Source organism: Anoplopoma fimbria, chromosome 9 (assembly GCF_027596085.1).
Source record: "Anoplopoma fimbria isolate UVic2021 breed Golden Eagle Sablefish chromosome 9, Afim_UVic_2022, whole genome shotgun sequence".
NCBI lineage: Eukaryota > Metazoa > Chordata > Actinopteri > Perciformes > Anoplopomatidae > Anoplopoma > Anoplopoma fimbria.
Window position 1 is genome coordinate 12,872,272 of NC_072457.1, and position 23,862 is coordinate 12,896,133.

Consider the following 23,862-nt stretch of genomic DNA (forward strand, 5'->3'; position numbering starts at 1 on the left):
ACATCATTTTGCTGATACAGCAAACAAAAATGGGCACCAGACAAAACATGCCAAAACTCCAGTTGCTTTAAAGCTGACCAATGAAATACAAATTGCTTTGCAAACATCTCAGATTTGAACATATTTGAATTTAAATTCTGAAAAGGGTTTTGTACTTATTCCAATTGCAGAGTTTATGTTATGGTTTAGTTTATTATGCTTTCCATATTATAAATTTAATAAAGTAGTGTGGCAGTGACTTCACTTTGTGTTTACAGCAAATTCAAGATAAGGAGAAAAAGCTTTGTTAAAAGAAAAACGTCCAATTTATGGTATTGTGACATTACTAAAGGTAAATGTTGGACCTATGGGTAGTGTTAATTTCTAACTACAAGTTGGGGTGGTGTTATTAGAACTAAGATGGTGACAAAACTAGTGACTACTAATTGTAACAAAAGTGTTGGTATTTCACATCTATAAATCACTGCAATGCAAACTGTGGATCCAAGCCACAGTTTCTAGCTGGTGTTGGGGATAAAAGCACAGCAAAGTATGCACTATGAACTCTGATCAAATAATAACACCTCAAACTGGTAACTCCTGGTGTTCTGACAGAGCAGGCCATGCACGTCTAACCTGGCAACCCTGCTCACCTCCTCTATGGTGTCAAGTTCCTCCACCTCCCTCTTTACAGGGGTGATGGGGACTGTGCAGTAGAAGGACTCCTCACTACACAGAGTGAGAAGGAAGCAGTGACAAAGGAAAAAAGAGAAACAGCAGATGGTCAAGAACAAAATGCAGGAAAAAGAAAATGAAATGAAGCCAGAGCCTGGTGAAGCCAAAGAAATTAGAAACAAGGGAGAAAGAAATTAACATGAGTGATGAAAGAACAGGAAGTCTGCAGACAATATCAAAGAAAAATGTTGGAAAAAAGTTAAATTGTTACAGCAAGAAAATCAGGAAACTGATACACCTTATACCCAAACTGTAAGAGAAAGAAAACCCCAATGGCAAAAATGTCATCCCATCAATGTATGGCTTATGTGCCCATTGTTATTATGGCAACATAAACCCATTGTACCTGTTTCCACAGGCATCACAGAATGCCCGAAAGACATCTCATTTTGATGCCATTTAAGCCAATGCCCAAATAACAAAAAGACATTAGACCTACAGTAAGGGTACTTATTTGTCAAAAACAAGCATTTATTTTCAGAACACAATACCTGAAAAGCAAGAGAAGAAAATGAAGAAAAAAAGAAAGCAGAGCTGCAGAACAAGAAGAAATTGCAAAGAAAAGAGTTGAAGTGGAGAGGAGTCCATCTGCAGCAACCAGTTATTTGCCCACACTTATGTATGGCTTAGAGGAGCAAGCCTGGAAATGGGATTTCTAATATTTTCTGAGCAACAATTACAGCTAAACATTCCAGGCTGCATGGTGTTCAACCCTGAAAACGTTCCCTGCCTACATACTCTCTACTGTATTTATGCTGCACCTGCAGTGAAAGCTGTCTTGTAAATTTCATACATAACAATGATTAAAATAGTTTGAAAAAACAACAAAAACACATTAAAAATAAATAAGACATTTTTCTGTAGCTTTGATTATCTGCGATTAGAAAACAATAATCATGCAACTTTTATATCAGAGGATAGTTGTGTGTTACATACTGGTTCATCTGTGGACTTATTAGGGACCATGGCTACATAATTCTCCTCACTTTCTTCGGAGTCAGTGCTGGAGGCCATACTATGCACTGACGCAGGTCTTGTTGGCATTGGAAACCTAGAAACACTGAGCAGCATTCACAATGTTTACACACCGACTCCCAGACAAGTACAGTCTCTGGTGAGCAAAAGATATAATACAGAACAGCCACAGCTATAACCCACTGCAGCCAGAGGAGTCCCTGCAGCACAAAGCACAGGAATAGACTAATACCAGACAACAAACTGCATTCAGTATAAAGTAGCTCTGAGGCATATCCCAGACCAGTGTGCGTGAAGCGCTGCTACTTTGGTCACAAGGTGACTACAGTAATGCATGAAGTGTTAGTGCCTATTTATCTAGTTAACTGTATCCACTACAAAAGGGAATGTGCACGCCAAATAATATTTTTACCACAAAAGAAGAAGAAAAAAAAACTAGACTGTATTTTGTGTTGGTAATGTATAAACAGTTAGGACAATGCACACTGTTCCATTTCTTTTTTCTTTTTTTTTAACGGGCTGATAGGAAAGCAGAGTGGCGTGAACATGCCCTTAGTTGTTATCAAAATGCAAAACTACGAAAAAATGCTGCAGATCATTTTAGATACTTACTCCCGAGCGAATGACCGGGTGACAGGCGAGCGAACCGGCGTGCAGGGCTCCTCCCACTCTGGCAGTGGTTTTATCTCCAGTGGAGCGGGTCTTCCTGAAGCAAGGTACACATAACAGTCAGTCACTGCTTAAGAAACACACTGTAGCTACATTTATGTAAGGCTGAGAAAGGTCAACGGGAATACTGGGAAAAAAATCAACCCATGTGTTCATAATTTAAAATTTCAATAGTTTAAAAATCAATTATTAATCAATTATTATGACTGCATAATGAATGTAGATGTAAAAAAAACTTATGTTTAAAAAAAAATGTATCAGTATTGTTTTAATACAGTTACAAACAGCTGAAAATAAATTAGAAAAAATATAAAATAAAATGTATATATATATATATTCAGCAGCATTTCCCGCCCATTTATCCCTTAAATTTCTATCATCCAAAGCTCTCATCACAAGCAGATCTTATCTGCTACAAACTATGGTGAGACTTTTGCAGCAAGAGAATAACAACTGTTGCATGCATGAGGACATCAAATGTGTGAAACATAGTTTGAACCTATTTCCTTCCGTTAAAAAGGTGAAAAACAATACAAACTGAAAACAATTGAGCAATTGTACAATGCAAAATTGTGTGCAATGTTGTGTGCAGGGAGTGGGACTAAAACATTGTAAACGACATGCTTGCTAGTACATGCTGCATGTACACCAGCAGAAGAGATTATCTATCGGAGTCTCTCTTTCATTAGATGATATCATTGTTTAATTTCCTCTTCAAGAGCCAGCTACTACTTTCCAGAGGCGTGCGAGTGTTCCTGTGACAATAATTCTGTTGTGGCTGCTACATCTGAATGTGTGTTTTGAAAGAATAATATACTAAAACAAAAAAAAACACCAAAATAAATGTTTATGTCGGAGAATTGTTAGTAAGTTGTTTGTTTGACTTGAGTTGTTTGAGTATTCACATCAGAGGGAGAAGATAGTTAGTGTAAGGTGGCAGTAACAGTTTATTCTGAGAGGCATGCTGTGACTCCAATCCACCGTGTATGAAGTGCACACTCAATCCCCCTCCTGCTGGGATTTAAAATAAGACTGGATTAGTGCAACAGCTCTGACACCCATGTTTTATTCTTAAACCTATTTGGGTAGCTCTGGATGGATGTGCTCCTCGTAGCCAGCAAATATAAAAAAAAGGTACGGTTTAATTGAGTCTGGTTTGCACACAGTTTCCTATAGAACAAACAGGCCTGAGAAACCAGATAAATCCCACAGTATACGACATGCAAAGAGTCGGGATGAAGTAGAGTTTGAGACAGGTGAAGGAATGGAAAGTTTTCAGTACACAATGGCAGTTCAGTGTGGAGTACCTACCCTTTCGTCGCCCCCTCGGGAATTCACCTACGGTTTGAGAGTCGGTTCGCTCTAAACCGACACCTTTTGCTCTTATTATTTTAGGACTCTGACCTGATTGGTGAAAGAAGACTTTGCTCATTATGAAATTTTTGGTGATCACAACAGTTAAGCCCTGCTGTAACAACTGTCCTGCCATGCAAAGCAAAATACGAGACTTTACTAAACAACAAGAACTACACCCTCACGTACATCCAATCACCTTTTTGTGCAGCACAGTTTTCAAAAAGGGATGATTGTCATGACAACTGCGGACCCATACTGCCCAACATGCAACTCACTCCATGCAACACGTCTTCCCACACAAAGACTGACATCACAGCTGTGCATGCACAACGAGCTGTGTATAAGCACTGAGAGTACACTGAGAAATGATGTCACGTTAAGAAGACACAAACTGTAGCTCCTTTTACATCAACACGCTTATCACAACAAGAGCAAAAACCCAAATGTGCCACAATCTCAAAGTAAGATAATTAATTACAGTTGAACATTTCATAGTGTTAATAAAGTAAAGGTCGTTGCTGGCCTTGACCACAGATGTCAAAACCAAAGAACCAAAGCAGAGAGGAAGCACACAGAAGATGATCATGGCTGGTAGTGAGTTGAATTAGTCCACAGTACAGAGGAACTTTGCATGGCTCATGGTAAATAAAGAAATTAATATCCAAGGTAAAGTCAATGGGGGCATGTGATATTGTACTTATTAAAAAATGTTTTTTACCCTCACTCTCTTATTTAAATACATAGTTTAGAGAATACATATCTAAATAGTGATGTAACTCACTATTGTTTAATCTTGTTCAGTTTCAGTCTGAATGTCAAACTTTAAATACTCAAAAACATCTCCCATAAATATTTGTGTGCATATTTTGAATTATCTGAGCTTAATTCTCGTCCATGTGCTGTTTTCTACCACGAAGTACAACTGCAAGTCGATCCAAGTTTCCTAAATCCAAGATCCACATAGCCGAGCACGCTACATTTGTACTGGGAGCAGTGGGACTGAGGGTTAAATCTGAGCCATAATAAATATCTATATTTGTATAGTACCTTTTCAAATGATCAACTGCAAAGGGCTTTACATAAAATGAAAATGCCTCAACAAGATGCCATCAGAAGAGGAGGGTTTTTAAATGTTATTTTAACACTGAACAAAAAATTGTAGTAGATACACTTCTGTCTCTTAGCTTTTCTAATAAAACAAAACAAAACAAAACATGGTGAAGACAGTCAAATAAGAAGATGAGATAAATAGTGGTAAAAGTACATTTAATTGTCAACAAAGAAATAGGGAAAAAAATCATGATTTCTGGACAATACCAATGAGAGGAAGTGATAGATAGCATAAAAAACTACAAATGACTGGTAAAAAACTACAAAAGGGACTTTTTAATGCCATACCTTTCTGGAAATTATGGATCAAAGCTACAGGTCTAAATATGAATTATACTGACATCCCCCAAAATTCTGTACCAATAGTTACAAATTTCTAAAAAATGGATGTAATACGTGAGTGGATTGGGAAACACAGTTGTGTCGAAGAGCTGCCCAAAATTGATTGGCTACTAGCAGCTAGGATTTATTTCTCCGCTAACTAGAGTTTATATATTCTGGAATAAACTTTGTCCAATAAATTTCGTAACTAGCACTAACACTGAAGATTTCCAGTTAATGTTTTATAACTTTTAGTCATGGGAGCCCAGCGATAATGCAGGCCAAATGTGGAGATGAATGATTCCGAGTTCACAGTAAAAAAAAGACCACAAGTGATGCACGGAAGGATTCCCCACTGGGGAACTGTAAACCTCTATAACATGTCCTATTTTCCTTCAGTGACATTAACAGCCATGTCTTTTGGTTAGCCTATATGATTCCCTTACCCGTCTCCCTGACATCCCTCAGATCCCTTTCTCTCTTTGCCCATTACTCTGTGTTGGTACCCGCCTTTCAATCTGCCCGGATTGTAATTCCCCTTGCTATTAGGTCTTTCATCAAAGAGCTCCATTCAGATGACGGGAACAAAGGGGATGGAGGTGACCACTCTGGGCTTCGGTCACTCCATGGCACAGGGACCAGCCCCCTCCAAAACGCTCTACAGGCCTCTTGAGCTTCGGACAAAAGTGCTTTTGACAAGGAGCTTACTGTGTTGTATGTAAGAGGATGTAGCAGGCACTAAACTGATTTATCAAGAGGTGGAATAAGCTGGTCAAGGACAGGCACAGAAGAAGACGATGGTATTGAACACACCAGACAAACCAAGGGAGACAAAATTAGTAAAACACATTTATCCACGATGGCAACTGAAGTATGATGAAGAAAGACCCTGCTTTGAGAACGGTTGGAAATGATTAAATGTTGTGCAGATGGCTTTATGACCATGAGCCAGCACTGTGAGAGTAGCAGCTGAGTGTGAGACAAAGCATGGTCAGTTGTTGCATTAGTGAACATTGAACATACTGAAGCAACAAAGCACTCCAGCACACATCGAACCCCCGACAGCAAGAACTTGATCAAACCTACAGAGCATCTATGAACTAAGTCACAGCTACACATGCATGCACATCCGTTGTCCTCTCACCTTTGCGATCAGGTTTGAGATTTCGGTCCACAGGCGGAGGCTGGCAGTCACTGAGCATTGGCCTGCGAGGCGGGGTCTTGGGACTGGAGCGAAACCCCATGTGGGCGGGCGGAGGGACCTGCTTTCCCAGGGAGGAGAACTCCATGGTGCTCGGGGTCATGGGCACATAGTTCGGTTCATGAATCGGCTCCGACAAACTGCCCGAGTGATGGTGTGACGGCGAGTTGGCACTCATGGGTACGTAGTTCTGGTCCACCTCTTCTGTGGACTGGCTGCCCACTGGCATCATTCCTTTATTTTTCTGAAGGGTGACAAAGCATGCTAGCATGTTCACAAACAAAGGACAAACATAGCTGGTATTTGAATCTAAACTCAGCCAACAGGGTAAAAGTAATGATATTCAGCTTTCATTTTAGACAAAACACTGAGCAGTCATCTGTACACACTCAAACTATGTGTGTGTTCAATGTTGTTTGAGACAAATCAAGAAGCATGTAAAGAAAAGCATGGAGAGAAAAAAAAAGATTTAAAAAGGTTGGAGCAGAAAATCAATCTAGGATACACTAAAGGAAAGGACCAATACTATAACCATACATGTTGATGGTTTTTGATACTAGTCAGCATACACTACATTACAACACCACAATATAGAGAAATTGATGAAGCAGCAGATAACACTGGCTCTTTAACATTAGCCTTAATGTTAAAGGGTTAGCGATGTATAATGAAGCATAACTGCTTGCGGCATTGATAAAGACTCATCATCAGCTAAGGCACAACAGAAAGAAGAAGAATCAACAAATGTCAACACACACATGGTAAGCGTTGTCGACTGCTATTATGTTAAATTTAATGAAGGTCTTTATATAGCACTAGCAGTGTAATTAGAAACTGCCACAGTACGTCTGGTATCTCTTTCACATGTTACGTTATTTCAATCTAGATTAATAGTCTACTTACAGTAGACTATTAATCATTTAATTGTTTTCTCTGATTATTCTCTATCACACCAGACTGTAGCCATTGTTTTCACTGTGCATTTCACTTACATACAATAATGTATGATTGCCAATTAAAGGAAAAGTTAGAAGTGACTAATAAACTTCGCCTAGCAGGCTTTCTTATGAAGTAGGGCAGTATTCTATTGGGCAGCAATGAAGACAAAACGAAAACCGTAATACACGTTGATGGCTTTCTCCACCACATTAGGACTTATCTCTGCCCCACGACGCAGAATAGCATCATGGGAGCAGAGATAGGAATGCAGCATTTGCAGTGAGTACGGAGTATTTTTAAAACAGCTCAGTGAAGTCCAGAGAAGTTGTATTTGCTCAGGGCACATTTGAAGATGAAATGTCTCTAATAACAGTTACAATCACGATTTGTAATAACAGACAAATTCATAACACAAAAACGTATCTTTAAACAGCCAACCGCTTCCTAAAAGCAAACATGGTTCTACATACTTGAGTGTTAATTAACCAGTGAACTTTGGAACAACACTTACAAAGTAGCTGTTGAAGCTTTCATTGAAGTCAAATGAACAGGTTTTCTCAGAGGGGAATGATCTGGGAATGTCATAGCAGTCCTGGGATCCAAAATCTGAAAAAAAACAACCAAATAAAATGAACAAATATACACGTCCATAAAAATATAGTTACTATATCAAAATGTAATATTTTAACACTCAATGGTTTTATCAGTAAACGAAGAGCACTGTGCATAATGTTTCCCCATATCAAAGCCAAACGCTGAATTTCAAGCCCATTTATGCTTCAACATAATCCATAAGACACACATAATAAAGGCCTGATTAAAATATAGTATGTGTTTGGACTATTTTGTTAACGGGATGGAGCTCAGTAGCTATACAGTATATAATGATTCTACTGTGTAGAACAGTATTATTGCTTTTTGCATCATCATTAGGCGCTAATGCAGTCGCTAATGCATTTCGCTTACGGCCACAAGAACCACAGCAGTGCTAGGAAAAGCTTGTGAGGCAAATGACAGTGTCAGCTTAGTGCAGGGGGGATCAAGAGCGGGAATGATGGCAATAAGAGATGTCATTTCTTTGAAATATTGTAACTGCCCCCAAATAAGAAAAACAAAAAGTATTAAATTGGTCAGATTAAATCCTGTTTTCAGTATAAAAAATTCAACCATTCAAAGGTCCTTTACAGTGTATTTTCACCCTGCCATGTTTATGTCTCATCAACATGCAGAGCAGAATTAAATCCTTCAACACAGTCTCGGGTTTCGGTGAAATATTCACAGCAGCCTCAACTCTATTCAATGTGATCTCACACAACTCTTACTCTGATGGGTCTGGGATATTTACTGTCGCTGTAATGGCAGCTTGACAGCTTTGACAAGTGATTGGTTCAGGTAAGGCTGATAACAGAGTTTCACCAAAGACTTCAGAGTCTCTTGGGTTTTTGTAAACAATTATCTTGCCACTAATACTTCTGTAATGACATTTGTCACCACAAGAGGGAGGAGTGAGGAATAATATATTATGTTTTGTTACTTCATAAGTTTTTCTCTTCTTGTCAGAAAGTTGTGTTCGATCTATTTTAAGCCTTTCTACAAAGGGTGCTGTGCATCGATTTAAAACCGCTGCTATAAATGTAACATTTTATTATTAGACTTGCTTTATTTTCTTATTATACTCAGCTTTCATAAGAAAATGCACCTCACTTCACAGAATATCTGATTTGTCAGATTTTAGTAGAATCTTCTCATGATTTGATACACAGAAGTGATGATGGCACAGAAGAAACGCTGTTATGTTACATGGAGTTGTAAACCCCGACCTTAATAGATAAAACATGCATCACATGTATGGTGTCTGGTCAGATTTAGAGGACAGCACCAATGCTCAAAGGTTAGTTTCGGTATAGTACAGTATATGTACAACAAAGAAGGTTCTGATGATGAATAGCTAAAGATATCTCTGGTTTCAGTGATGCAACAGAGGGCGTGCACAATTAAAGACATATAAAGATAATTCGTAATGTATATTGCCTGCATTTCAATGTTTGAGCTGAGTATCATAAAAGATATATATGATTCTAATTTCTGCACAGACCTTTGTTAAGTTACTTATTCGTCAAGACCCTTAAAAGTCAAGGTTTTTAATCGTCAAGACATCAGCAGAAAACTCTCTGCTCTGAGTTAAGGTATTATGAACAGAACAAAATAGTTTAATAGGGATTGAAGGTAGAAGAAATCAAGCCTCCGGTGATGCCATCCATCAAAAGAATGTAAAAAGGTACCAAATGCCTACATAAAAGTCTGCAAAAGTCACATTAGGTTGATAAAATATATCAGTGCACTTTAAGGTCAATATTAAAGAGAGGAAAGTGGCTTTGTCAATGTGTGTGTCCTACCAAACATTACATTTAATTTAAATATTTTAAGACCATAAAGCATCATTTCTACTTTCATGGTGGTTTTCCAATGCAAAGGAAATCTCTACTCCCAAAAAAAAACAACCTCTCCCGACACAAACCTTTGCGGAGGCGCGAACAGTCCACGGTGCCAATAGTGTTGCTACGTAAAGCCTTATTCCCAGCACTAGTAGGCACACAGTAGTTCCCGTCCGTCTCCGACGCAGAGCGAGGCACAAAATAGTTGTCCGTAGGTGAGCGCTCAGCAGGTGGGGGTGGCGGTCCTGAGGTGGAACTGAGCGAAGGCTTGGGTGGTCTGGGAGGGGGCACTGCATCTCCCCCACCCTCTGAGCCTCCCACACCTGTCGACACTGACAAAGTGCGGGGCACCTGGTAGGTACAGTTTGCGCCAGGTGTGGGTGGGATATCATAACTGACGGAAAGGTTGCGCATCTGCGACTCCATGGAGGGCTTCCGCGACGGTGTGTTGAAGACGTAGAGCTCAGAGCCATCCCCGCTGTCCAGATGGGCCACGGGGGAGGAGGCGAACTTCGGGAGCAGCACAGTGTCCTGGGAGTAGCTGCGAGGGAGGTGGTAAAGGCCGGCGTCAGTCGATAGAGAGGCACCACGTGATGGAGGCGAGTCGTAGATGGAAGAGGCGGAGGCAGGCGCCGGGTGCTGTGGGAAGAAGCCGTTGTGCGACGTGTGTTTAGCCGACGAGGTGGAGGAGGTGGGCGTGCGGTGAGAGGGGAGGTTGTCATTCAGGTCTGTCTCTGAAGAGGTAGACTTGGAACACTCAGCATGAGCTCTAAGGAGACAATACACATATACAGCAGAGAATTAAATATCCACTATGGATTCTGGCAAGCAGAGAAATCCACTCAGTCAAGGTTAGCCTTCACAGCACCGCTTCAAGCCACGGTTAGTAACATGACGTTATATACAGACATCTTCTTCACGGCACCTCTAGCTTTATTAGCATCTTTTTTCTTTCAGTTTTCAACATGCAGAAAACGAAAAAAAATCGATATAGTGTTAGGTTGAGTACAACTCAGTCTCTTCTGATCTACAAGGATCAGACAATTCAAAATCCAGCTCTGATAATCATCTACAGAAGCCATGTAAATCTACAGCTATCAAGTGTTTTAGTATTGCTGTTGATCTGCCTTTTTTTTTTTTTTTTTTTTTTTTTTTTTTTTTTTTTTTTAAATACACGTGAAGCACTCCACACACAAGCAGGCAGTTCCAGATGGATGGCTGGCCACTCACAGACTAGCCTGAGGAGGAAGAGTCTTGCTCTCACACTCCTCCAGGAGCAAATACTCCTGGTCTCCCTCCAATGGAGGGTGGAGCTGCACTGAGCTACACGCCACACAGCAGAGACAAGGACGAGAGAGGCAGTACAGATGAAACGTACAAAAAGAAAGAAATGGGTTGGGAAAATATACAGAGAGGGGCTTATGTCACTGTGTAGCACTCCAACAAAATGAATACAGAGATTCACACATATAATGAGCACACATTGACACAAACAAACTCACCTGTTGGGTTCAGGTTTTTTGCTCTCACAGTTGACGAGCCACAGGTAATCCTGGGGCTCATCTGAACTGGACTGAGAGTCCAGGTGTCGCACACTGACCGGCTGGTATGGAGGGGGCACATTGGACAGCATTGCTGCTGGACCGACTATGTTACCCAGTGCTGGGTGTGGTGGGGTGTCCACCACCAGGCCTCCGATGGCTGACTGGTGAGCAGCTTTTGCTGCCTCTGCACGAAGGAAACAAGAAGGCTGGGGTTAATTCCTCTGTTTACGCAACTGTTTATGTATAATCTTCTTTAGAATATCAAATTAAAGAATAAAAGGTTTTTCACAGATGGCTATAGAGGAGCTGATGAATGATCCACTTTATAATACATTTTTATGAAATGAAGCCTTAACCTTCAGGGGGTGCTATTTTGTACAACAAAGGTAACTTGTGAATGAATTTCATTCTTTTTTAGACTGTAGTCAAGGGGTTAATTGATGCCAAAAGATAAGATGCCATCAAGATCTGTCAAACACGGCTCGGCAGATGTCTATGAAAAAGCTGTTTAGGTTTACATAATGTTCAGTGGCTTTGCGGTTATTAATCATGGCAGCATAAGGCACATATTAGAATATGACATTACTTTTATGTAAGGCTTCAGGTTGATGTAAGTTTGAAGGATCCATCAGTTCTTTGATTTACTTTAGCTGGACTTTCTTTGGATGGATTTCAACAAATCCAGTGGACATATAGGACTTATTTTCAGTGGGCCTATTTTATTTTATGAATACATTTGCATTGGTCCTATTAGAAGCATAATGCTGGATAATAACCACATTATTGCATTTTTGTTAACCTATGGCTCCAACTGAACCTTCAGTCATCCAAAGGCCCTGCTCCTACTGTGGATCTGTGAAGCCCGCTGAGTCAGTGCGGGTGATGCGGCTGACTGATGATATTAAGCAGAAAGTAAACAGTCAGCTGTGTTTGCCAATGTCAACTGGCTGAGTAAACTTGGACCCAAGCTGTTTCCTAGCAACCCAGTTCCAATGTAACAGTCTATAGTCACCACACTGACACTACATCGACTTTACATCTCTAACATATCTGAACCTTAGCGGCTGACGTGAGTGTAGACTCAACAACTCGAGGACAAATCTCAGATATGTCTTCAGAATAGCTCAACTGCAAATCAAAGCTGTTAGCCTGTTGCTTACAACAAGCCACACAAATCTAAAACCTCACCTCCCACTTGAGAGGAGAACTTCAGGGAGAAATCAAACCTTTACAAATAAAGTGCACTGTCCAACTTGATGGAAAGGACATGATAAAGGTGTGACATGTGTGATATGTGTGCGTGACAAGTTTCCCTAAATAACACTTGCACTGACACTAAAATGTAGTTAAAGCACGCTCCAATCATAGCTGTGAATGTAAAAAACCGTCATGAATTATTATTTTTAATCTTTGTTTCATGTCCAACGAAACCCACTTAAAAGCATAATTTGTTTCGTGAGCAGCCTGAATACGGTGCTTGCCTTCAGAATCCCACACACTCCTTCGCAGACAGCATTTCCTCAAGGTCTCTGCTTTGTCACAGAAATACCAGAGTCCTTTTCAAACCCTTCTGCTCGAGCTGATTGTTGCACTGCACTGAGAGCCAAGATGGCTGATGCGTATGCTCGGTGAAATAGTATATCTGTATTCAATCCGCATCTTTCTCCTTTTTTTCACAGTTCTCCTCCCACTCTCTTCTATAACCGACGTGTGTTTTCTCTTACACAAGGAAGGTCCCCTCTTTCTCTTATTTAAAAAGCCAACTTCTCTCTTCACTGTGCATCATTTGCTCCTCTGCTATCTTCTTACCCTTTCCCCTTCTTTGTTTTTTGAAGCTGTAAGTGCTGATTCATACAGAAAAAATGGAAAATCCCCTCTGCTCATTCTCATCTTTACCTCCTCAACTGTCTCTCAGAGCCCTCCAAATGTTCACTCCTCTAATATCAGGCCAGCCGTGAAGCACTCTAGCTCGGCCACACAAAGCAGAACACCGAGTTGGGTCTCACATGCAGAGGAGTGCAAGCGAGCGCTAAAGGGAGAGCCAAGGACATTCTTTTGTAACAAGAATTGTGAGGAGAGCTATCTGCAAGGATTTTTTGTCTCTAGACCCAGTTTCTCCTTGAATGGGCTCGCTGTTTGTTTGCAAATCAGGGTTTTAACAGCCTGTTTGAATAATTGTGTTGATGAGCGTTATCGGGCCTGCCCTGCAACACTTGCTATGTAACAGAGGTGGAGGCACAGACGAAATGCTGTGGAGAAGATGACCTTGGAGGAGCATAATCTGTGACTCAGCTGCCAGGTTTGAAAATGTACATTCTCCTCCGAGAAGACTCTCAGTGGCGTGAATATGTCAGACGGTGAATCGGTTCTCATCACAATAAAATGCTGACATCGTAAGTTGAGGAAGGGGGGAAACAATAAAAGACTGAGACGCAAACAGCAAAGCTTGCAATTAGGCTCAAAGACAGATGACAGAGAGGGAAACAAGAGTACGCAGACGAGAGACAATGAGAACCAGATAAGAGCGAAAGAACGAAAGAGGGGCAGTGAGACCGACAGGCACACAATGATTTGATTATACAGTATTGGGGACAAGGGTAACGTGAGATTTAACACAACACATGGATCAACACATGGATCATTAGACCTCTGCTGAGAACTGTGCTGAATAGAGGCCTTCTGGAACATACAGCTAGTTTGCCTAGCTTTTTCAGAGAGAGTGAGGCAGATACAACAGTGGCATCAAATAAGAAAGACCAGTAATTAACCTGTGAGCTAATTTGGTATTATTTCAAGTCTGGAAATATACTTGCTGACTGCTGGTGATGAAGCTGCTACAAAGCAATTCAGCTTTTCCTCTATTTATGGACATACATTATAGAAAGTGTTCAAAAAAGACAAAAAAGAAAATGTTTGTGTCTGTGAAGTATTGTTTTTATATATATATTACACTGGTAATATCACGGTGCTGATTACTTTCACAGTGGCATCATCAGGTGGAGATAACAGTTGACGGATCGCTCTGAGGATCTCAGAGGATGGACGTTTCCTGTTTGGTGTTTTATCATTTGAGCGATAAATTAGTCAACAACAAAATGATAATGCTGGTTCTTATCTAGCTATCTCCAATCACAGGCTTCTGTCTCAGAGCCAAAAGTAACAGAATACAAGTTGTCAAGGCTGTTCATCACTTAAGATGTATTGAACCATCTCTACCACTACTTGTGACCTTCATTCCGATCTGATCTTCAAAGAAATATCGTTTAAAGACTTAAAAGAGCAATTCGAACTTCAGATTGGGATATCCCAAGATATCTGACCTAATGGCACAAAATGTAAAAAGCATGGTATGCGGGTAAAAACATATCGTTTTAACTTTAATTTTGTGTGAAATCCGTCCTGGTGAAGTAAAAATGTAAACCCTTCGGTCTCAACCGTGCCTTAGCTTGAAGCAATATTGAATTGATGCAGCAGTGATGTGTGGTTTACTATCTGATGCCAATGCTTACCGTCATCGGTGGGGTTGAAACCACAGATGTCGCAGATGCAGCGAACCCACTTATTCATCTCTTCCTCGGTGTCAGCCACCAGGTAGAAGACACGGTCAATGGTCTTGATGTCGAATATGAAGCTGTGCTCCAGGTCCTTCTTGTTGAACGTCAGCCCAGCGTCCACCTGAAGCGGTAACAAACACGTCTTAGTTTGATATTACATCAGTCACGAACAATTATATTAACAAATATATAAAGTAAATATTTACAGCCAATGAATAAGAAAGCTTCACGTGTAGATAAGTAGTAGAGATGAAATAAATAGCCCTTTCCAAAGTCAGTGTAAACCGTCAAACATTCAAAATGTTATCATTTTACATTGTTATTGACATCTAAAAGTTATTTGCATAAAAACACGATTCGAATAAGGAAATTAATTATTGTATTATTATTTAAAGACTTAGTATGATTAAAAAAGTATTGGCATTAGTAGTTTTAATCATGTATTCTAAGCTACTTATAGCTAGTGCTGAGAAGTCCCAGGTCATAATTCCCTCTCTAATATTTATCATATATTGCTGTAAAAACATCAGAGTAAGTTAGTTGTTCGAAATATTTTATCTATGACAGGTTATCAATCATTTGGAGTGACAAGAAAGAAAAAATGTTTTACAAATTCACCAGAACCTTGGTCAACAGGGCCCAATACATAGCCTCACGCCTCACATCATGATTACATGACAGGCATACACTGTGATGCCCGTCTGTCAGAATTGGACTAAATATAAATGAAGAATGAATCATACATTCAGAAATGTGAAAAGTGCCTTTTCAGATTGCAGACTTGCAGTAATGTTGAACCATACCTGCTCACACAAGTTGAGATCGATCACGCGGATGGGCTTCTTGGCATGGTCATTCTTGTAGTACTCCAAGACGTCTGGGTCGCCCGTCAGACGGCCACTGCGAAGAACAAACCACCGCTTCTTCCATGCCTGCAGAGAAATGAGGCCAAAGGTTATATGTGTGTTCTCACAATGACTGCTCCATTCTTGCCTGACCACTGGCCAAATGCTTTATTTTTCCAGTTTAGCCAATGTGTCCTAGCATAGCTTGTGTCTCTGTGTGCATTCTCCACCAGCTGCACTGCCCTCACTGAAGAACACACAAGGCCAGAGGAGAGAGGCCCGCAACCAGAAATATGTGTCTGGGATGACCAGAACAAAAGCCACATAGTTTGGCCTAGCACCATGTTTGGGGTGAATAACCAAAAGAGAAACAGGCTGTTGGGTATTTTCTTTCAAATGGGATTCGCTGTCTGTGAGGAAAAGGCACCACAAAGCAGAAAATAGGAGTTTCAATTCAAACAAAGCAGACAGACCAAAAAAGATGCAAACAGGTGGATCTATGACTTCCTTTTGTGTACGGACAGTTAAATAATAAAACCCTTATCTTAAGTGCATTAAAGAGAGAGACAATGAGACACCACTTACATCCCTTCTTATCTGGGACAATTTAATATATCAGTGATTCATTACTGTAATATTACAAATTCCCACCCTGCCACTGCAATTAAAAACACAGAGCTAGTTTACTCAAGGGCAGAAAAAATAAACCATGAAGCTTCAGAACTTGTTTACATATCACGCATATCCATCACATCATGTGTTGTTGTCTGAAAGATATAGGTCAGTGAGAGTGAGATGCCTTTCAGCCCTTCAAAAGTAAATACGACGCCACACTGTTCTGTTTCTAGATTGTGTTTTCCACCTCATGGTGTTTGTAGTTATATTTAGAAGACATATTCAGCAGTGATTCATTTAAATGCAGACTCAGGAGGGTCGTGAACTCTTGATTTTGCCGAGTCATAGCAGTTGGGCTGAGTGTTTTTTTTTTATTGCTCAAAGTAAGCTCTCCACAAAATACGAGCAAAACTTGTCTGGAGCAATCGCTAGATTTTATCATAACATAAGAGTCAATCAAAAATGATACACTCCCCTTTGTTGCACTGGACAAGTTTCACCAACCGAATAGTGTAGTACTCAAAAGAAATCAAATAATTGATCGAATACCAGAAACTTGTCCAGTGCTGTTTGAAATGTGAGTAAATGATAGACAAAGTACACAAACAACCAGCACACAGATCAGACAGATCAGGAAGCAGTCCAACAGAGTGTGAGGAATGCAAACTAAAGCTTTTTTGTTGTTGTTGTTTTGGGGTAAGATTTTGACCCTACTAACAATGCTGTGGATGTGGGATTTTTTTTTTTTTTTTTTATCCCTTAGCTGTTTTCCCATCCACAGGGTGTCCTTTGTTAGTGGGCCAAGCCCCTGGCTGGGACAGCATGATGAGCATCAGACCTTTCCCTCCACAAACAGGATGAAGAAACAACTTGTAGATCTGAAAAAGCCCCCTGGCTTTTACACTGCAGGCCCGCAGACATACAGGAATCACACGGACAAAAACACTAAAACATGAAATAACACACACACATACACGGTTACCTATAAAAAGAAAACACTACTCACTTCCCACACTGACATATTGCACACACACGTGCAGCACATGTTTCACACAATGTAGTTCAAAAGGACTGCATTATATAATCACAAACACGCCCACATTGTCCGATAGAGGCTTGAACCTTTTAAACCTACATCCTTAGAGGCAGGCCTCCTTAAATACCAAATTTAACCGCAAAAGCTAAAGTGAATGTGCAAAAAACAACACTGATGTGTCTGTGTTGGGTTGGTGGCACAAAGGCGGTGGGTGTGGAGAGGGAACCTCTGTCTCTGGCACATGACAAAGCAACCTTGGGTCAAGTTACCCTGTAGGGAACAGAAGGACCAAGAGCTTGGGTTACAGCGAGGCCAGGCCCGCCCAGGGTGAGAAGTTGACAACTGGGTAAGTTGTACATGCTGAAGACAGAGGCAAGTGAGACCTGTTCAATCAAGCTGCTTCATAGTCATTGAGTAGGAGTTCCTTGTGAAATGCACGAGAAAAACAACCAGTTACTTACAGGTAAGAGATAAAAATCAAACAGAGTGAACACAATATTAAAAAAAAAACGTTTACAGGTGTTGGATTAAAAACTCAGACTGATGGCCGACATAAGATACACGCACTGACATTTACTTGACAAACATTCCACACAAAGGTGGCTGCAGTTTCCGCACAACTTAAGATGAAACAGCTTTAAGAAGAGCACTTGCTTATACTGATAGATCATAAAAATGTGCAACTATAAAAAGGGGCTACAATAGGAAGAATATTGTATGAAAAACATCAAAACATTTCATGACGCACGGCAAAGAAGGTATTAATATAGCAAACGGAAAAACAAAAGATAAGTATGAAAGATGTAATGGGCCAAATTTAGTACAGGGAGGAAATAATCAAAGGATAACAGAAAAGAGGATGTGTCAACAGCTGCTCACTCCTGGTGCAAGACAGTCAAAATGCTTTCATCTCAAAATAATTGAGAATGATTCATAATTTAAAAAGATTTAACTATGGAGACCCACAAAAAAAAGTCTTGGATCAAAATAAAACTGTAACTTCCCAGGTGACAGGATGCTAAAGGGTCAATCACAGTTAGAAGCAGCGGTCTGCGGTTCAAAGAAGAGCAGCCCTGGAGAGAATCTGCATCCACTGATTCTGAACAGCCACATTAACGTGATTACAGACAGTAGTAGTTCTAGGATGACGACAAGCTGCGTGGTAGCTTGAGCTTCTCTCCTCCATCTGTGGACTTTCACACAGCTCTCCGCATGCACAATTATGCACACTTGCACCACTTGATCTGTACCACACATTCCGCACCAGACACATGCATAGAAATAAAAAAGTATACCGATACACAAAAGAGTGTATAAACGTCCTTACTTGACATGCATATGGACAATGACTTCATTTATATGCACAGAAGACAACAGGAAAGTGGAAGAAATCAGGTTAGGACAGGAAGTCAGACAACACATTTACATGCAGTGCTATAACCCGGTTAGTGTAAAATCCACATTTGCGTGCAGCTGGTCAGTAATTTGATTTCTCCTCTACCTTCCACTATATTTTTGAACCAATGCATGCAGATTTTAAGTGTGTTAGTGATATGCACTGCAGCCTGAAGTGTTCTTTTTCTTTTTTTTATTAAAAGCATTTGGACTGAGAGCGCAGTGGGAGAACAGGCACTTGTAGTGAGACAACACTCACTTTTTTTTTTTTTTTTTTTTTTCTAATGTGCGAATGTGTCTACATTTAAAAAATCTACAGTTCAGCTGAGGAAACTGATATCACTGCTTTATCTGAGCAGTTGTTTCACTTACACAAACATACTTTTAAAAGAATGCAAGGATGCACCACTACGAGTAACCATTTTGCTTTTCATCCCTATGATTTGCTTTTATTATGAGAAATTGTCAAGCATGTACCCTCTTGTGCAAGACTTGTTGGAAACCTGCTTGTGTGGTCAAGAAATCAGGTTTCTCCAGCAAAAATCTTTTCCCTGTTTCCCTTGATTAGATTTAGTATATTTGACCCAGAACCCCAGACAATAAACCAGCTGAAAGAAACACATCGACAGCACCAATTTCCACCGGAAGTGTCTTATTTTGCCATCAACAAAAATGCTAAAAGAATAATTTGACAAATAATATGATCAACTAAAAAGTCTAATCCATTCTCTTCATGTGTGTGTGTAAACACACTGAATATCAACATGACAGAACCCAAACCACAACAGTACTTTGAACCCAATGCTACAACCAAACACTGCAACAGTGTGATCAGGTGACCTTTGCCAAATACTGAGTAGTTTATCCACCATTACATACCTTCTGTCAAGGCTTGTGAAGAACAAGATGAGGCACCTAGTCCTGTATTTGTTTTTGGTGTATTCCATTGTGGCCGATGTTAGAATTAACGGTTAAATCCTAACTGTGCCGAACCCAGGGTCAAGTACTTAATGACTGAAGGTAAACATATACATCCATTCTAGTCTTCCTTAATCCACCAACTGAATTAGAACCATTCAGATCACTCAACAATCACAGAGCCCACTTCAGCTTGTTGGAGTCCAGTGTTCACGGCCCCAGGGTTGGGAATGGGACGGCATGGGACGATACTGGACTGGGATGGGATGGTGGGGGCTCCCCTAGCATGGCAGCTGTCCACGCCAACCCCTCTCTATCCCCCTACTCCCCCTTTCTCCAAGCATCCTAGTGTCTTATGATAGGGTGAAACACAGGAAGACACCCTCTATTCGCCCACCCAGGACCTACAGCCTATGGGGCCAGACAGAGAGGGCATTGAGGGTCTGACTAAGAAGATGACGGGGGAAGGAAGGGTGGGAGGGTTGGGGGGAGATGCCAACGGAGTGGAGTCACGCTGCCGTCAGAGGCCTTCTGACCCAACATCACTGGAGCATGACAAAGGCAAAGATGCAGAGAGAAGTGCGTTAAGTGCGTATGGAGGGAGACAATACGCAAAAATAGACCCGCTAATATAGTATTTGGGGAAAAGGGCTTATTAGCTTACGTGACGAATGTTTAATGAGCCGTTGATATCACTCTCATGTCTGTCTCTACAGCCAGCTGTCGGCCATGGAATAGTCCTGCACATAACCCCTTGGAAAACATCCATTTGTTGTGGTATTAATTTCTTAACTAACTCTCAGTGAGAAAAAATAGCTATAGTGACAATGCAAGTGTTACACTATTCCTTTTATACACTGGCTGGCATCAATAGAGACTTTTATCCCCAAAGCCATCTGGCTATTCTTAGGCCTGTCTCATCTATTAAGAGCTCCATAGCTAGCATGTTAGCGCCTTTTCCCTGTTGCCAGATATCAAGAATGAAATGAGCCATAGCATTCCTACATCTGACTTTTGAGATGTCCTACTTGGTAACATGTCATGCCAAAAAATCTACACTAAGAAAAGTAGAGACATGAAGGAGACAATATGGCAGCACTGCAGGTTGATTAAAGACTTGGCAAGACTCCTAAATGCAGTAAGATAGTGGAAATTAGCTCTATGTTTTAGCCTGCAGCTGCTTAAAATAAGTCAGTCTCCTAATACAAGAGTTTGATCTGATCTCTTAGTCTAAATGTAATAAACTAGTTTCTGATGAACATCTTGCTAACACCACTCTAGCTCTTCCAACTCCAGTTTTACTGCGTTTAAAAGGCTAATTGTGCCTCGTGGTTCAGATAGATTAATGCGGCCTAAAAAGCCTTTAAGTGCACTAATTGCTGTTGTGAATGTACTGTCATCACAGGCTGTTAAACTACATACTTAAACTCATCCTCCATATCTCTAATGGTACTTAGACAGGCCTGTGGGTTACTATGTTTCCGCAGTAGCAGCCGTTGGGACATTACACAAGACTGTGTCTTCAGGACGTGGACAGGTTTCCCCGACACTGCTGCTGGAAAATGTGTCACAATGGCACCAGAGTCATATGTTTTTCAACTGATTCATGAATGCCAGTCAGTGTTAATGCCGGCAAACATGTGCCCACTCTGCACATTAAATGCAATGGACCAAATAAAGTTGTAGGGCATTTAAAAAGGACGCTAAATAGATTGCCAACACTAAATCCAGAGTGGTACTCGCACATTCACTCTCGCTGTGAAATAGGTTTCAAAATTTACTGCATAGGCAAGTTCACAAGCTACCCTAGGTAACCTATGACTTCATAGATTTAAATTGTTCTGCTATATGTGCTGCTGCTGCTGCTGCAGCATGTGCTCTCAATCAAGACAACTGCATTGACAACATCCAAAGATAGTCCCAATCTACTTGTTTTGTTTTGTTTTTTGCAATAGGAGGTTACTGGAGAACACAGAACAAGTTTTAGTCCTAGAAAGCATACAACCACAGAAGCATGGCTAAGTGAAGTGCACAGCAAATATGCCACATCATAAATCCTAATAGGCACTTAGGGTTTCATGCTTCTTTAAAAGCCCAGTATCTAATTCTCAGTATGCAGTTAAGATACTTGGACTTGCATCGATACAAAAATAAAAGGGCAAGATTAAAATTTGTGTTATCACGATATAAAGCTGAAACCTTTTTGCTCACTCTGGGAGGAGAATCTCAATTTCAGAGCATATCAAGCGCATCTAGTGCATCTACACAGGCATTATTCATCTCTATACACAGCAAATCAGTGTTTTGAGAGCATTATCTCCAGTTCACCCACCATGTGTTAGCATTAGCTTAGCTCACAGACTCTGGGTGCATAGTTAGCACTTAGCAGCATGCGAGTGGCCGGGCCATCTGTCCCGTCTGAGTGGGCTGTGGGTAAATGACCTGCACCCCAGCTGCACTGACTCATCCTGACTAGGACAGATTCTCTGTTTGTTCCTCAGAAAAACACAGTGGAAGGGACAGAGCGAGGGAGAGACCGGGTGCAAATAGAGCACAGGGTGAAGACGAGGGGAAGGAAGGTCAAGATTTCGGTGATAGCAGAACAAATTAGTATGTGGTATTGTTTAATCTGCCAGAAATCACAACCAGACCACATTTTATGGCCAGGCAGAAAACAGACCGCCTTTTACGGTCAGTTGATTTAAAATAAAATAAAAACCCTCTCTTGCACTGGCTCGCTTACGCTCACACAGTCACATAGTCTCTCTCTCTGTCTCTCAAGCAGGAAATTAAACATACAACAGTGAGTCTATATCTGTGTACTCTTCAGGGTCCTCTAATTAGAGGGACTGAGGACGCTTGGAGCGAGCTGAGAAAATGTAAATTAAACAACAGGTGCTGTGATCCTACTCAGCGTTAGTGGAAAAAATATATACATGACATTCATTACTTAGTGCTATATCAATTATTTGGGGGGGGGGATTTGTTACTATAGCTTTAGTCTTTCATTTTAAATGGCTTCAGCTGTAAATATTGAAGAAGGTCATATGCCTGAACAAATGGTTCCTCAAGAGTCAATATTTTTAAAAGAAAATAATAAAGGAAGACTTATTTTTGTGTCTTAAGCAACACAGTTTTTTTTTTACCTTGGTGTTGTCAAATGCTGGCAGTCATGTGTCATGTTACGATATATAATGTAATATACAAAATTTAAGGACTGAATTTCAGAGACTGCATGTGACATTTTCAATAATTTTAGCAAAAGCATGAATATTCAATAATGATGCGGAAAAGTAACAAAACGTCAACATATTTCCATGACACGGCAATCTGTAAACAAAATACGCAATCTTGTAGACCGCAGTGCTTCCCTTAGCCTCACTATTAGAACCCTAGGACTATGCTGAACAAAGGATGTTCTAAGAGAGGAGTGTCAAGAGCGTCAGAGGTTTTGGCGCTCACAGCGTTGGTGACGAGGTCTGCAGCCGTAGAAGGAGGGGGGGGGACAAAAGCTCCTCTATGCTTAGTGCCGCAACTTCTATAAATCAGTCTTTGTTAGCGAGACATGACTGGGATTCTTGCTTAACAGCTATTTTTACATCCTTGAGCACCAGAAAGGGCAGTCAACGTACAAGTAAGGGTGCATGGCCTTTGGCTAAGTGATGCTTTTCGGGCCAACGTCATCAGCCCTCCTCCTGCTGGAAGGAGAGGGGACTTCCATGAAAAACATGCACATGCCTGATCTGTGGGCAGTTAATAGTCAGTCAACTCTACCAGCAGCTTCTGAGTTCAAAGTAAACACTCTTGATGGAGACTTGTTAGATTAACCCAATGCATTGTGCAACCTGACATGACCAACAACTAAAGAACTGTCTGGCAAAAAACACCTTTACTGATCCATCCATATGCATATAAACCCAGAACTTAGTCCATGTCTATGACGTATCTTGGTGTTCTCAATTATTCACCGACATACCAATAAAGATTAGGATCCAGCTTGCAAATGTAGAGTGACAGCTTAGACAGGATATACACTGAAGGTTTTGACATCTCTATACCTAATTATCTCCATTCAGTCTATTTTAGGCATTAAGCACTTTGTTCTATTTTTGCTTGGTGCATAACAAGCATGCAGCTAGTTCACATTTTAAGTAAGAGTAAACTAAACTCAAAGCAGTCACAATTGAACCCGTACCAGTGGCTATTTAAAGACACAATGCTCTGCTTTTTTTTTT

The 23,862-nt window shown here is 40.6% G+C and overlaps 1 protein-coding gene across 3 annotated transcripts in view; it reads right to left on the minus strand.

The window, feature by feature from the left end:
- gab1 (GRB2-associated binding protein 1) overlaps nucleotides 1-23,862 on the minus strand; it is a 49,737-nt gene that overhangs the window by 2,567 nt on the left and 23,308 nt on the right. For 2 of the 3 annotated variants that reach the window (XM_054604199.1, XM_054604200.1), the window contains 9 exons: nucleotides 15,622-15,750; nucleotides 14,774-14,939; nucleotides 11,223-11,448; nucleotides 9,804-10,489; nucleotides 7,797-7,891; nucleotides 6,290-6,590; nucleotides 3,670-3,762; nucleotides 2,302-2,395; nucleotides 1,651-1,774 (listed from right to left, as the gene is read on the minus strand). In XM_054604199.1, the coding sequence (XP_054460174.1) occupies nucleotides 1,651-1,774; nucleotides 2,302-2,395; nucleotides 3,670-3,762; nucleotides 6,290-6,590; nucleotides 7,797-7,891; nucleotides 9,804-10,489; nucleotides 11,223-11,448; nucleotides 14,774-14,939; nucleotides 15,622-15,750 (1,914 nt within the window). The remainder of the gene's footprint in view (nucleotides 1-1,650; nucleotides 1,775-2,301; nucleotides 2,396-3,669; nucleotides 3,763-6,289; nucleotides 6,591-7,796; nucleotides 7,892-9,803; nucleotides 10,490-11,222; nucleotides 11,449-14,773; nucleotides 14,940-15,621; nucleotides 15,751-23,862) is intronic. The other variant, XM_054604202.1, reaches the window with a different exon arrangement.